The sequence below is a fragment of the Sinocyclocheilus rhinocerous genome, unplaced genomic scaffold (assembly GCF_001515625.1).
Source record: "Sinocyclocheilus rhinocerous isolate Xijiao unplaced genomic scaffold, SAMN03320098_v1.1 scaffold17, whole genome shotgun sequence".
In the NCBI taxonomy this organism is placed as follows: domain Eukaryota; kingdom Metazoa; phylum Chordata; class Actinopteri; order Cypriniformes; family Cyprinidae; genus Sinocyclocheilus; species Sinocyclocheilus rhinocerous.
The window spans coordinates 411,010-426,519 of record NW_015634017.1 but is presented as its reverse complement, the minus strand read 5'-3'; the positions used below and the strand labels follow the sequence as shown (position 1 = coordinate 426,519).

At 37.1% G+C, this 15,510-nt stretch overlaps 3 protein-coding genes across 4 annotated transcripts in view; 1 reads left to right on the top strand and 2 right to left on the bottom strand.

Annotated features, from left to right (window-relative positions):
* Positions 1-1,297, top strand: part of LOC107745085 (heterogeneous nuclear ribonucleoprotein U-like protein 2) — a 16,408-nt gene extending 15,111 nt beyond the window's left edge. For both annotated transcript variants that reach the window (XM_016558917.1, XM_016558916.1), the window contains 2 exons: positions 702-791; positions 885-1,297. In XM_016558917.1, coding sequence (XP_016414403.1) covers positions 702-791; positions 885-947 — 153 coding nt within the window. In that variant the 3' untranslated portion in view covers positions 948-1,297. The remainder of the gene's footprint in view (positions 1-701; positions 792-884) is intronic.
* A 1,784-nt stretch (positions 1,298-3,081) lies between these two features.
* Positions 3,082-8,893, bottom strand: LOC107745087 (nucleoside diphosphate-linked moiety X motif 22-like). Its single transcript, XM_016558919.1, has 5 exons — positions 8,696-8,893; positions 7,048-7,540; positions 3,806-3,919; positions 3,580-3,677; positions 3,082-3,398 (listed from the first exon to the last, which is right to left on the bottom strand). The coding sequence occupies exons 1-5, from the start codon at positions 8,779-8,781 to the stop codon at positions 3,188-3,190; spliced, it is 1,002 nt and encodes a 333-aa protein (XP_016414405.1). The 5' UTR covers positions 8,782-8,893; the 3' UTR covers positions 3,082-3,187.
* Positions 8,894-9,797: 904 nt separating this feature from the next.
* On the bottom strand, positions 9,798-15,103 carry gdf9 (growth differentiation factor 9). The gene is made up of 2 exons (XM_016558918.1): positions 14,452-15,103; positions 9,798-11,428 (listed from the first exon to the last, which is right to left on the bottom strand). The coding sequence occupies exons 1-2, from the start codon at positions 14,792-14,794 to the stop codon at positions 10,500-10,502; spliced, it is 1,272 nt and encodes a 423-aa protein (XP_016414404.1). The 5' UTR covers positions 14,795-15,103; the 3' UTR covers positions 9,798-10,499.
* Between the last annotated feature and the right edge of the window lie 407 nt (positions 15,104-15,510).

Below are 15,510 nucleotides of genomic sequence, written 5' to 3'. Positions count from 1 at the left end.
CAGTCAACAACTCACTGATTCAAATGATCCAGTCAGAGCGAGTCTGCAGTCAACAACTCACTGATTCAAATAATCCAGTCAGAGCGAGTCTGCAGTAAACAACTCACTGATTCAAATGATCCAGTCAGAGCGAGTCTGCAGTAAACAACTCACTGATTCAAAGTATCCAGTCAGAGCGAGTCTGCAGTTAAAAATTCAGTGAATTCACAAGTTGGATTCAAAATGAGCCGAGAATGGCAGATCCTCAAAGCTTGAGTGCGTGTCTCATTGCGCAAAAATAAAGTTACTAATGTCAAATTTTAGTATTTATTATTGTAAATGAAAATCATATTTAGGTCACGACTGTCAGTTGTTTGTTAACTAAATGTCCAATAAAAGCGCAAGCTGTTTAACTCCACTCTTTGAAGGAGCGGACTCCTGACGGAGGAGAAAATTACGATAAAACACAATTAGGCTGGTTTTGTTTCGCAGACCTGGCAACCCTGCATGAAGTATATGTTAAAATTACAAAATAGTCATTCATTGATTCGTACATTTTACTTTTAATACTTAAAGTACACTAGAAGTCAAATACTTTCGTACTTTTACTCTAGTAAAATTGAAAAAGAGTACTTAATACGTTTACTAGAGTAATGTTTTTTTTTAGGATATTTATACTTTTACTCAGGAACTGTATATATATTGATGGATTGTGCTCTTAGGGTCGCCATCCATCTGCCTTGTGTCGCTCTTACGGATGCAGCAGCGACCCACAGCGATACAGGAATTATTACAGACCGTACACTGGCCAGGTAAGAAAATCATATGGGTGCCAGTCTGTGGACGTTTGAAAAATAGAATTGAAAAAAATGCATATACTTAATAGATCTTTGTTTTTCTTGCAGTGGAGCTCGTCTGAGCAAAACCAGAGTCGTTATGGCAGTGTGTATTATGGCTGTTCGAGTTAGAATCGTTCTGATAATCCCAGAACTGATAAACACCCCAATCAGTGCGTGTTTCACCTTTACAAAAATAATTGGTTCTGTCTGTGTAATTTCATTAGCAAAGGTCATTGCTTATAATGAGGAGCCAGCTTGAGTACCAGAAGGCAGTTTGTTTTTAACAGGTAGCTAAACCCAAAAACTCCACATTCTGTCATCATGGCTTTTTTCTGTGGAACACAAAAGCAGTTGTTCAGAATGTCAGCGCTGCTCATACATAGACGGTTATGTTTATATTCATCTGTTACAATTATCAAGGACTGTTAAAATGTATCTTTAGGGATGTTCTTCTGAATTTGATACAGTTTTACTCCGCTTTCTAATTAACAGTGTACTGTAAAGACACTTCTCTACTTATTTGCACTACAGACATTCAAGAACATTTTGTAAATGTGTGTAAATCTTTCTACAGATCTTCTCCTTGCCATTGTCACATTTAGCTCTTTGTGGCTTGTAGGGTTACAAAAATAATTGGTTCTGTCTGTGTAATTTCATTAGCAAAGGTCATTGCTTATAATGAGGAGCCAGCTTGAGTACCAGAAGGCAGTTTGTTTTTAACAGGTAGCTAAACCCAAAAACTCCACATTCTGTCATCATGGCTTTTTTCTGTGGAACACAAAAGCAGTTGTTCAGAATGTCAGCGCTGCTCATACATAGACGGTTATGTTTATATTCATCTGTTACAATTATCAAGGACTGTTAAAATGTATCTTTAGGGATGTTCTTCTGAATTTGATACAGTTTTACTAAACACTGAATCGTGATTGATTTCATCGACAGCCATAGATTTTACCATTAACAGTGTACTGTAAAGACACTTCTCTACTTATTTGCACTACAGACATTCAAGAACATTTTGTAAATGTGTGTAAATCTTTCTACAGATCTTCTCCTTGCCATTGTCACATTTAGCTCTTTGTGGCTTGTAGGGGAATATTCTCTGTAAAACTGTTTTAGACAAATATTTATTGTGGAAACTCCACAAATACATTTGAATTGAAAATGTTTCTGATCAGGTTAATACATTTAACGTCAATAGTGGGACTACAAAGTGAATATTTTCCAGGTAATATTTTATTAACTTGTTCGGGCTTGATAAATGTTCACTTGAGCTTCTTTGAAAAGACTTTCACTGAGAATCCCAAACTGACACTTGCACCAAATTAAAAGGTCTCAAGTCATTTATTTTTAATCCTTTATTAATTTTGTATAAAAAAGATGTTTCTTTAAATTCTGTCACCAAGAATAAATTTCAAATTAAAGTCTGTCACAAATAATAGATTTCCATAGAAAACGATGCAAAATACACTTTACATGTATACAATACAAGAACTTCTGTATATATATATTATGAAAATTATTCAAATCAATTCAGAACAAAATAAGCTGTTAGCCCTCATAGATCATAAAATAGATTAAAAGAATAGTTAACCAAAAATTAAAATGTGCTCACCCTCAGGCCATCCAAGATTAGGATGAGTTTGTTTCTTCATCAGATTTGAATGTAGCACTGCATCAGTGTCTGCGCAATGGATGCTCTGCAGTGAATGGGTGCCGTCAGAATGAGAGCTGATAAAAACATCACAATAATCCACACCACTCCAGTCCATCAGTTAACATCTTGTGAAAAGATGCATGTTTGTAAGAAACAAATCCATCTTTTAAGACATTATTAACTAAAATATGGCTCCATAATCCATCATAAGACTTCCTCCAGTGGAAAAAAAAAAAGTCTGGTCTGAATCAGGAGAGAAATCTGCACAGTCCAAAACAAATATGTGTGTGGATTTTGATGTGAGAGACAACAGGAGATAGCCTTTTTTTTCACCGGAGGAAGCATTATTATGAATAATAGACTCATATTTTAGTGCCTTAATGATGGATCTGTTTCTTACAAACGCGCAGCTTTTGTCTCAAGACGTTAACTGATGAATTGGAGTGGTGTGGATTATTGTGATGTTTTTATCAGCTCTCATTCTGACGGCACCCATTCACTGCAGAGCATCCATTGCTGAGACACTGATGCAAAGCTACATTTCTCCAAATCTGATGAAGAAACTCATCTATATCTTGGATGATCGGAGGGTAAGCACATTGTCAGCAAATGTTCATATGTGGGTGAACTGTTTCTTTAAATGGTGTAATTACTCGTGTTTATATGATCTGCTTGTGCAACTATTCAGAGGCGGTTGAGTATCTGATTAAATTCAGCAATCAGGCATCACCCTCTGATACAGCAGTACTGCACCCTTCGCTGAAGGACACATCTCTGACCACAGGGGGGCGCGCTCGTTTAATTGGAACATTTTCTGTAGAACAGAGTTAAGAAAATGACATAGAAATGCGATAAAGAATGTCTTTTGAAATTCCTGTTTATGTATTTGTACTCTGTTTTTGACGATTTGTAACAATTGTATCCTATAAGCATTTTGCATATGTAAAGAGGATGTGAATATGAAAAAAAAAAAACAGCAATAAGCTAAACAATTTATTAAAGCAATAAGCCCCGTGAAGCCGTGGTTTACAGTGAATTTATAACAGCTAAGGTACGCCATCACGTGGATGTGGAAGATTCACAAATCATATGAATGATGTTTACCGGACATAAAACTCTGCACTGGGTCGTCCTGCACTAGTGTGGTTCAGCGCAATTCCCATAAACACCGGTTTGCTCAGAGAACTGACGGGAACGTTCACCTGTGATGAGTAAGAATGACAACAAAAAAAGACAGAGATGATGAGAACACAAAGCAGCATTCATTTCAACAATTTCCCAGTACGGGTTTGAAGCATCGTCTATCGAATGTAAATCCACAGATACACACCTCATCACTGATCTCTGCACACACCGAGGAGAAGATCTCGGAAACAACGGCTCTCTCTTTACCCTGCAGGAGATCAGCACATATGGCCTCCTCACCGACCCCTGGACACAACATCTACACACACACACAGATACTACTGCATTTCATTTGGAATAAAGATGTTTAAATGTGTTTGAAATAAGTCTCTTCTCCTCACCAAGGCTGCATTTGATCAAAAATTGTGAAATATTATTACAATTTAGCTTCGAACGTGGCTCAACCAATCAGAATCAAGGACCGGAACTCTCCGTTTTATAAATAAACGCTTACCGCTCGACTCAGAAACAGTATTTCAGTGGACTCATGTGCCTCTGGACCTCCATGTCTGTAGAAATCTCTCACATCCTCCGTTGTCAAGGTGCATCTTCACAGAGTAAATAACACATAAATGACTGGTTCTTTAAGCTAACAGCTCATCACGTGGATGTGGAAGATTCACAAATCATATGAATGATGTTTACCGGACATAAAACTCTGCACTGGGTCGTCCTGCACTAGTGTGGTTCAGCGCAATTCCCATAAACACCGGTTTGCTCAGAGAACTGACGGGAACGTTCACCTGTAATAAAAGAAAAATGCTCAAGAATCATTTCTGATTATTATCAATGTTGAAAACAGTCGTGTTGCCCAATATTTGTGTGGAAAAAAACTTTGATAATTGTTTGATGAATAGAAAAAACAGCATTTTCAGCATCATTACTCCAGTCTTCAGTGCCACATGATCTTCAGAAATTATTATAATATGCTGATTTGCTGCTCAAGAATCATTTCTGATTATTATCAATGCTGAAAACAGTCGTGTTGCCCAATATTTGTGTGGAAAAAAACTTTGATGATTGTTTGATGAATAGAAAAAACAGCATTTATTTGAATTAGAAATTTTTTTTTTTTTACAAGATTGACTTTTGATCAATTTAATGCAACAGATGGATTCTAAAACAGTCCACAATAACAATTCGCAGTCTTAAGTTCGAAGTCATGCAGAACCATTCACTTAAAAAGCACGCAGTGAGGTGTGAAATTGAGCTTTTCGAAACTGAATCAGTTAAACTATTGTGTCGCAAAATGATTCAATGATTCGAAGCGCTCCAATCGGATCGCGTATCGCGAGTCATTTGATTCAGGACGGGACTGCAAGTCGCGTAATAATTATAATAGTATGTTTTATTTTTATAGAGCCTTTCAAGAACCCAAGGACGCTTTACAAAATAATACAAGCAATTGGCAAACAAAATACACCATAATAATAATAATCGGCAGGGATCCCAGACCAATACAATTAGAGTGCCTCCTCTATTTTAAAACCCACGAGCCGCCACTGCACCAGACAGTCAAGAGCCCAAGGACGTTTCACAAAATAATACAAGCAATTGGCAATAAATCAAAAAATACACCAGACAATCAGAGGGGACATTCAGACAAACAGGTATTGACAACAAAGAACTACAGTTAAACCACAAGAGGTATTGCGAATCATTTGATTTAGATTGGAACTTCGGAGCGGGTTCGCGAATCATTTCACGAATTGAATGATTCGCGATCCTCGCTACGAGTCCTGATCTGAAATGTTGGTTCGCAAATCATTATTCAAATCGGGACTTGGAGGGGGTTCGGAAATCTCTTGATTTAGATCGGAACTTCGCATATCGCGAAACATTTGATTTAGACTTCGGAGTGCGGTTTGCAAATCATTTGATTCGGTTCAGGGCTTCAGAGCGGGTTTGCGAATCTTTTTTTTCTTTTTCTTCCTTACCAAAAAAAATTAAATGCTCATGCAACATGTGTGTAGCATCTTTGTTTGAATCGTGATTAAAATGCAGTGGCTGCCTCTAATTTCAAATGGCTACAGATATTTTGATTTAAAGCCAGTTTGCCTGTTATAGAGCAAATACATTTGCTTAAAGGGGTCATATGATGCTGCTAAAAAGAACATTATTTTGTGTATTTGGTGTAATGAAATGTGTTTATGCGGTTTAAAGTTAAAAAAAAACATTATTTTCCACATACTGTACATTATTGTTTCTCCTCTATGCCCCGCCTTTTTGAAACGCGTCGATTTTTACAAAACTAATCGGTCATGACGAAGTGGATATCGTCCTCTTTTGGAAGACCAAGCAAAGTAGTTTCGCTTTCACAACGAAACACACAGCGCCTTCACGACATGGCGGCGGCAACAACAATACTACAACGTGAATAAAAGTTACGCCTTCTTTCTTTGCTTGAACATTTGGGCGGTGTTATGCAAATCTTCCCACATAGTGTGGTAGATATGTGGGGGCGTGTTCGAACGAGCCGTTTTAGGTAGGTGTGGCTAACTCTTAACTTTTATAAAGAATATCTCTTTGGATTTGAGACTTTAGTCTTTGCAACTTTACAGATCTTCTTTATGCACCAAGAGCTTGTAACACTCCAAAGAGAAAGGAAAAAATGAAATCGCATCATATGACCCCTTTAAAGAAAAAAATTTGGCAACTGGTATTGGAATCAGGCAATTTACGGAATCAGCCATGAAATGTCATTATCAGTGGATCACTAATTCAAATAAAAAAGTAATTTTATATTGTGACAGTATTTCATAATACCATTTGCCCGAGTCTGCGCAGTAGAGATTCGTTTGGAGCCCGAGTCTGCGCAGTAGAGATTCGTTCGGAGCCAGAGTCTGCGCAGTAGAGATTCGTTCGGAGCCCGAGTCTGCGCAGTAGAGATTCGTTCGGAGCACGAGTCTGCGCAGAAGAGATTCGTTTGGAGCCCGAGTCTGCGCAGTAGAGATTCGTTCGGAGCCCGAGTCTGCGCAGAAGAGATTAGTTCGGAGCACGAGTCTGCGCAGAAGAGATTAGTTCGGAGCACGAGTCTGCGCAGTAGAGACTCGTTCGGAGCAAAATCAAACTTATCACAAAAACGAACAATTGAACATATATCAGCGTGATAACAACTACCTTAAATGACCAAAACCATCTTTCGGAAAATTGTATTGGAAGTGCAATTTATTTTTTTATTTTGACTCAAGTCCCATTCGTTTACATGGAGAGGGCGGGGTTTATGGCCTGTACTGCAGCCAGCCACCAGGGGGCGATCATAGAGCCTGCAGCTTCACTTTTCAGGACGTGGCCTGAATGATAAATGTGGCCTTGGTGAGCAGAAGAGTACATTTACGAAAGGAAACATGATGATGGCAGTAATGAGTAGCTCTCAGTGTATCTGACCTTTGGCTCAGGATGACCTCCAGGTATGTCTAAAAGGCCTGCAGCCTCTGCCACTTTCTGGCTTCTCCTCAGCAGGACGACGTCTCCGTCTGCCGTGGCCATGACAGCACCGACCCCCAGCGGCTGAGCGAGGAAGGCCTGCGGATCTGCACATTCGTTCTGTCCGTGACTCTGCAGCCTCCCCGCCTCTCGTGACCAGTTAGTCCCGAGATAGTCTTTATAACAGGTCAGGCCTAACTGTAATGTGAGCACACACGACTGCTCATCTTTGGATGATTTATCAGCACTTTCTAATTGGTCTCCTTCACCACGTTGTGAGCGTGTAAGGTTTTGGGCGGCCTGTTCTGCCACGGGTCCTTTTTCCATGACGGACAGCACCGCTGAATGCAATCTGAATTTAGCTCCATTGAAGAGCCACGGTTCTTTGGCCACTCGGTCACTCCATACAGCTTCAATGTGCTGCTCGATTTCAGGAAAACTCTGCCGATTGAACCTAGAGTGGGATTGCAGCAAGTCAAAGATTTTGACATTTTTTTGTAGCATCAAAAATGTATATGTATAGAGTAGTGCTTTCAAACGATTAATATATACACATATATATATATACATATACACATATATATATATATACATATACACATATATATATACATACATATACACATATATATATACATATACACATATATATATATACATATACACATATATATATATATACATATACACATATACATATAAATATATATATATACATAATAAATATACACAGTACACACACATATTATGTAAACCAAAACTTTTATTTTGGATGCGATTAATCGTGATTAATCCAGGGCTGTCAAACTATTAATCGTGATTAATCGCATCCAAAATAAAAGTTAGTGTTTACATAATATATGTATGCGTACTGTGCATATTTAGTATGAATATAGAAATACACACTCATGCATGTATATATTTAAGAAAAATATGTAATTTTTATATATAAAATATTCATATTTATATATGATCTAAATGACAATAAATATACAAATTAGTGCTGTCAAACGATTAATCGCGATTAATCGCATCCAAAATAAAAGTTTTTGTTAACATACTATGTGTGTGTACTGTGTATATTTACATATTTATATATAAATACAAAAACATACATGTATACATTTAAGAAAAATATGTTATGTTTATATATTATATATTTATATATAATATCAAATATAATAATATAAATATATAAATGTATATACATGTAAATATTTTCAAAATATATACTGTGTGTGTATTTATATATACATAATAAACAGTACACATACATATATAAACAAAAACTTATTTTGGATGCGATTAATCGTTTGACAGCACTAATAAAAATATATATAAATAGTTTTAAAATATATACATGTATGCGTGTGTATTTATATATAAATAATAAATACACACAGTACACACACAAATATAATGTAAACACAAACTTTTATTTTGGATGATTAATCGCGATTAATCGTTTGACAGCACTAGCTGGTCACCATTTATTCATTCCAATCCTATTTTGTGACAGTTTAATATTTAAAAGTACAAATATTTTTTACGAATATGACATAATAAAATAATTTAGAAAACACATTTGTGATGGATATTTATATTGTACCTGTCTGAAATTTCTACGTGAATTTGATGTTCTCCAAGAGCCTGTAATGGATCACAGAGCAGCATAAAAGACACCTCTGGATCCATGACAAAACCCTTTCAAACTTCTCCGAAGTGGACTTTCAGCATGGGTGTCTTCTCAATGCCTGCCTAGATATGATTTTTGAACAGTGTACATCTAGACAGAAAGTTTGTTTTGAGACAGAGTTAATCAGTTGTGAAATGACCTGTTATAAAAACCGTTAAATTAGCCTTACAAGCGGTCAAAAAAAGAGCGAACCAAGTTAACAGAAAGATGCCGTTTAATTTCTAAGAAACGCTACATTTAAATGCACTTTTGAGACTGCTACTTAATTATTCTGTTGTTTACAAAATGCAGCTACTAAGCAAAACTTACTTCCTTACCTAAACCGAATACAGTCGGGACTCTTAACTCAAAAACTTCCGGAAGCGCTGTGCTTCAAAATAAAAGTCTGCAACCAGAGCGTCTGCTGAACACGACAGAGATAAAATAGAAGTAACAAGTAAACATACTGCAATGCGTTTAAATAAAGCACATGATACACGCTATATTTTCTTCATCTCTTTAAAATATAATCTGTATTTTTAGAGAAGCTTACCTTAGAGTGCAGAATATTTAAAGTTGTCCAAGTAAAGTGGCTCAATTATTATATCTTGTGTTGTACATATAATTTATTATTTTGTCTTGGCAGGAGAAAGGCAGCTTGGCCTAATGGGTTTGAAGAGATTATTTAAACAGAATAGTATTTGCATACTTTTCTACACATCTACACCACACTTTTATCCCAAGTGAGGAGTGAAATGCCTGTTTAGCCGACTTTAAAATGACATTTTATCAAAAACTTTACCATTTGTTTCCAGTGCTCCATCAATATTTAATAAACAAAATCAATTCTTAATTCATCATACACTTTGAAAGCAGAGAATAATATATTTGTTAATCTTTAGTCCTGTTAAAGTTTACTATAAAGAAATGTTCTTAAGGCTCTCTTAGACTTCAAACCTTTTCTCTAAACTACAAAATTACAATGACATGCCAACAATGTTTGATTTAAAAAAAAAAAAAAACGTTTGTTTGCTGAATTTGTTTTTATTTTACATTTTCATTTGGGATTTTTTTTTCTTTTGTGAAACCAAAGCCAGCCTGACTAAATTTACACAGACATAAATTATATAAATAGTCATGTGACACACATTCTCATCTATTACGTTCTTAATACACACAATATCAAGTTGCCCACAATTAAGGCAACTTATTTTCTGGACATCAAGAAGAGAGAGGCTGCCCATGAGACAACCGTCAGCAATTCCCTGGTTTTAAAATACAATGTAAAAGTGTTCTGATAACACAATAGAAGTACACTTTTTTTATATATTCTGTCCAGAACTAGAAGATTTAAAATTCTGTCATTTATGTTTAAGGAATAGAAAGTGCGAGACAAGACCACCAACTGAAAGAACCGAACTTAAAATAACACAACTGCTCATTAAATAAGAAAGATATCCTTTAAGCCAATTAAATACCCGCATATATAACTATTATACAGAAAAAAAATGTGTCTAAGAAAACACCAAAATAATTAAATTGCATAATTGGTTTGAATATTCTAAGCATTAATGAATCAGATAAAAAGGTAATGTTAAACAAAACATTGCCGCAAATTATCCAATTCATGTGGTCATTAATCATCTTCATTATAAGAATGGCCAGTGCAAAAAAAACAAAAACAAAAAAAAACAGGTCAGTGTTTTACAAAGCAATGCATCACAAAAAAAACGGAATCTTATCGACAGGTGCATCTGATAGCAATCATCTCCTCGTACTCCTTGTAAGCAATGGAGCCGTCGTTCTCAATGGTCAAAACACTTAACGGATTATATTCTGAAGGCACACATGAAGGTCTAGGCACAGAAGAGTCTAGCTTCTCGTAAATGATGTTCTGAACCATCGTGTGCACCGGAGACCCATAAATATATCCCACAGCCCTCGGACAAGATCCCTTACAGTACCTCGGGTTGTATTTGTGAGGCGCTATGATCCAATGGTCCAGTTTGAGCTGACTGAAGCTCACTTTGAAATCATACAAGTCACAGTCGTCTGTGGGGAAGTCGTACATGGGGACGAGTTTGGGCGCGCTGGTTTCCGGCAAACTGGTGCTCTTTAGAGTGCCTCGTCTCTTTCGTGAACTCGAATCCCACCATGTGGACTTTCCATCCCAGTGGTTTGATGTCAGGTCTACAATCCTACCTCGTGAGGCTCTTCTCTGGTACGCAACCTCGCTGGTGTCATTAAGGTACAGGAGAAGAGACGGAGATCTGTGAGTTAACTCCACTGGGCTCTTGTGAACCTGGCCTCCGGGTCTGGGGATCATGTCTTCAACGCAGGTCAGGTTGATCAGCAGATGGATGTCTTTCTTATGGGCTTGAATGAGAGGATGGAGGAAGGAGGTCACGTCGACCTCCACCCAGCGGCGGCGGACCCTTCTCTCGGTGTGGACGCGGAAGCTGAGAAGCGGGACCGACTGCTGCGTGCCGAAGTGCGGAGAACACATCTGGTCCTTCGAGGGCTTCTGTTCTTTCACGTCGAGATAGCAGAGCGACGTGAAGGGGGCGATGTGGTTGTGGTCGAAAGAGTAAAGCAGGACCGACTTCAGCAGCTGCTCCTGAGACCTCACTCGAGTCAGACTGTAGGAAATATCCTGCATGAAGAACTCTGCCAAGATAACACATAGCACCATTGAGGAACACATCCTTAGCTTGACCTCAGTTATATACGGTGTTTATTTAGTGCTTGAGAGTGACTTGTGATTGTTTGACTGCAGTTTGTTTGGAATGAAATTCCGTCATTTTTGTGTCAACTCAACCAGGGGCCTGTTCCATAAAACAAGTTTGCCAAATAAGCCAGGCTTATTTCGGTTAGTCTGACTTATTTTGAACAACTTAGCCACCGTGTTAAGACTGTGTCTTAAGAGCTAGCAGCTGCCAAAAAAAAATAAAATTCAGATGACTAACTGTTTAAGACTAGTCTAAACAGTTTATGCAACCGGCCCTGATGAATCAACTGACAATAAGTCAGACTAACTGAAGTAAACCTGGCTTAAACTTGTTTTATGAAACAGACCCCTGAGATGCCCGGCTCAAATTTTAGATTTTGTTAAACATTTATGTAAACTTACTTCTTCTGATTAAATAAATACATAATTGAAGAGGAAAGCCAAAATATTAAGCGTCATGGATGTATATTTACTGAGTAATCCACTGTTTTGCAGAGAAGAGTCAAAATGGCAATTTTCACCTGAGATTTGAAGCCAAATTACAGGATGGGAAAAATGACTTCAGAAAGATGGCAGCATCATTATTTTAATTTTACACAGAGATTGGTAGGTCTATAAGTAAAATCTGTTGACTTTTGCAATCTTTGTTGCATTATATGCCAATGGTGATCAATCAAAAATGGGGAAAAACACTTTTCATTCATTCTCCAAAGTTTACACGCCTGTAACTCAAGAAATATTAAAGATATATCAATATAATTTTAAATTATGGTTCTTAATAAATTTATCTTCATTTTTAATGAAAATCATTTTTAAGACCCTGTATCGTTCAGTAGATATTTCAGAGGGATTTCAATGCGGCTCCAGGTCCAGATTGTTGAATAATACCCATTTTCAGTAGATGTAGGTTGTTTCTCTCGATCAAAACAATTGTACAGAACATACCTGTCTGAGTGTTAAAAATGCACTGAAAAGATCAAGGCACATTAACTTGCTCTCAGTAGTCCATTGATAAGATTCTGCACATTATTTCCATTTTTGAACTGTCACCATTGGCTTATAATGCAACAAAGATTGCTAAAGTCAACAGATTTTACTAATAGACCAATCTCTGTGTAAAAATAACATTATGATGCTGCCATCTTTCTGAAGTCATTGTACCAGATGTAATCTGGCTCTGAATCTCAACTGAAAACAATCACAGGAAACTTTCAAGACAAAAAGACATTTAAATTTTTTTTAAATGTGTATAATTGAATAGCCGCTGAAGAATGACTCTACCCACAATCCTTAAAAGTTAGTTCACTCAAAAATGAAGGTGAGTAATGGTGACAATGTTCATGTTGATCCAAACCCACAAGACTTTCACTCATTCGCAATTTATTAATGAAGAGATTTTTATTGAAACCTCTGTCCAACAAAGCTCATAAAGAGATCATAAAAGAAATGACTTTAAGTCTTCTGAAGAGAAAAAAACTCTTTTGGGTTTGGAATGACATGAGTTTGAGTAAATTATGACCATTTTTGGGTGAACTATCCCCTTGAGTCCACCAATCAGGGAAAGCGTTGTGACCATAGAAAGAGGTATATGATTTAATCAGTCTCCCTACAAAATGCATAACTGTATATATATTTGAGTATTTTGCAATACATGTAAAATATTTTGCACTTACATTATGTAGTTTAAAGGCACAATATGTAATTTTCGCCGCTAGAGGGCGCGTATTCAAAATAAACAAAGAATCAAAGGCGTAGTTTGATGATGGCGTGACTGAGTGTGGAATCATGGGAGTTGTGGTCTTCATCTACACAGCCGAGGCAATCCGACGGGACTCGGGCAGAAATCATGTTCATGGATGAGCTAATGATTTATTAACGTAGTAGAATGAAGCAGGGTGAGGCTGAAAGCCGTCGAAGTGAAACGAGGCGCTGAACGAGCGTGACACACGGCTGGAAAGCAGCGGAGCTTTTATTATGCCACAGTCGACCGCTTCCGCTGCTTCCGGTCGTGCGTATGTGGGGTAAAGCAGCGCTGTTTTATCATACGAGATACATTTAGTTCTGTTATAATGCTACTCTGTGCGGTCGTCACCGGTCTATTAAACCCACATATGAAATACTTTATACATTAACCCACATACTAAAACATATTAAAGCGTCTTTGATGTTTCCATGTTTTCTACAAAACCAAAACGTTGAAACTTTGTTTCAAAAAACAAAACCGGAAATCGAGGGGTTATGACGTCATTGGCAGGTGACACAATGACACTATGGACACTGTGCGTGTCACTAGTTAAAATTGCTTATTTCTCTGGATTTAAACATTCTTCGAAACATTTGGGATAATGTAAGTACACAAGTCAGCAAAACATATAACACTGTTCTAGTGGTTTTACATATTACATACTTACATATTGTGCCTTTAATGGCTCATAAAAATAGACATTCTAGTTTTTGCTTCAAACAAAAGGTAATAATACCTTTTATTTGGTTGTTTTGGTTCATGGCTTTATTAAAGATTTTAAAAAATCCACCTAGAAAAAAAATCCGAATTGGAAATGTGTCTAATTATCTTCTCAAAAAAAATTTTTTTTTTCTTTTTGCATTTTTAATTTTGCCTAAAGCCTAAGATATTCGTAAACTGAACAGTAGTATAAAAACAATCTCACACTTGCTGCTGATATTCAGTATAGCTTGTGATATTGCTTTAACTGTACTTTATGCAGTATGTTTAATACTTCGGGAAATCCTAAAGTATTCCATGAATACAGATAACTTGCATCCTGTAAACAGTTAATTTAAAAAATAGTAAGGACAGACTAGCAAAGTATTCTGAAGAACACAAATCCTGAAACAACATAATCTTATGGGTTAAAAGCAACCGCGTTTATATAAACAGTATGCAAACATGTCCGATCAAGCTCTCAGGTTCAGATAACAGTAATCAGAAGTAGGTTTATACCTCGGTTTTGCTCGAGACACTCCTCTCGAGGCGTGATCAGACGGGCAGTGTTGTACAGGTGAGAGGCTTCGTGACTCCTGTCCGGTTTGGATGATAGTTTATACAGTCTCTTCATGTAACGCACATATCTGGAGTCGGGTTTGGCTCGTGGTGTGAAATCTCCCCACGGGTTCTGCTCCGACAAAGCCTTCAGCAAAGGGCTCAGGATATTACCATGGTGAAGGGACAAGTCGGGTTCGACAGACTCGTTTTCCAAGTTGTAGCATGATGTAAATGACAGGCCTATAATCGCGAGAACCATAAAGAAACAACGCGCACCAGGTTTAAAAAGCGGCGTCGCCATAAGAAGACTTCAGAGTGTCCGGCCAAACCGCGCTTCCGTCGGCCTTACCTGACAGACAGGTGTGCGCAATCAGGGCGACCTTCTTTTTTTTTTTTTATAGCAGTAAAGCCGGTGTAGATATCCACACAATGTTAATATACGTAGTACGATTTCACAGATTTTGATTTTACGCGTCTCAAACAACGCGACATTTATTTTCTTTTAGGTCCGCTGTCGACGAGTTTGAGCGGCTCTGCGTAATTCAAGCTCAAGATGTGGTTTGGATTTTATTGCCAAAAGAGTGAAATTGGTTAACAGAAGAAACACGGCTAATGATTTTAGGGCACTGTTGCCAACTCTCGCGAGACAAATAAGCAGCAACCGCAGCTTCAAAAACAAGCCCAATATTTTTTGATAATTTATTATCAACAATATTATTTATTACCAATAAATGAGCCTGCAACATATTAAACCGAAACTACCCTTTTATATGAAAAGCAATTAGTTATTTTACAAAAACGGCAACAAAGCAGGAACAAAACTCATCTCTAATGACCTGTAAGCAGAATAGATGGAAAAGGAGAAAAACACAAGAGCTTTAAAGGGGAGCTGTAACATAGCCACATATTTATAGCCTAATAAAATATTGACTATTCGAACCAAATATAGGCTACTCTTAGTATTAGTATAGGCCTACTTGTTTTTTTTATTATTATTATTACAGCCCGTGATAATTA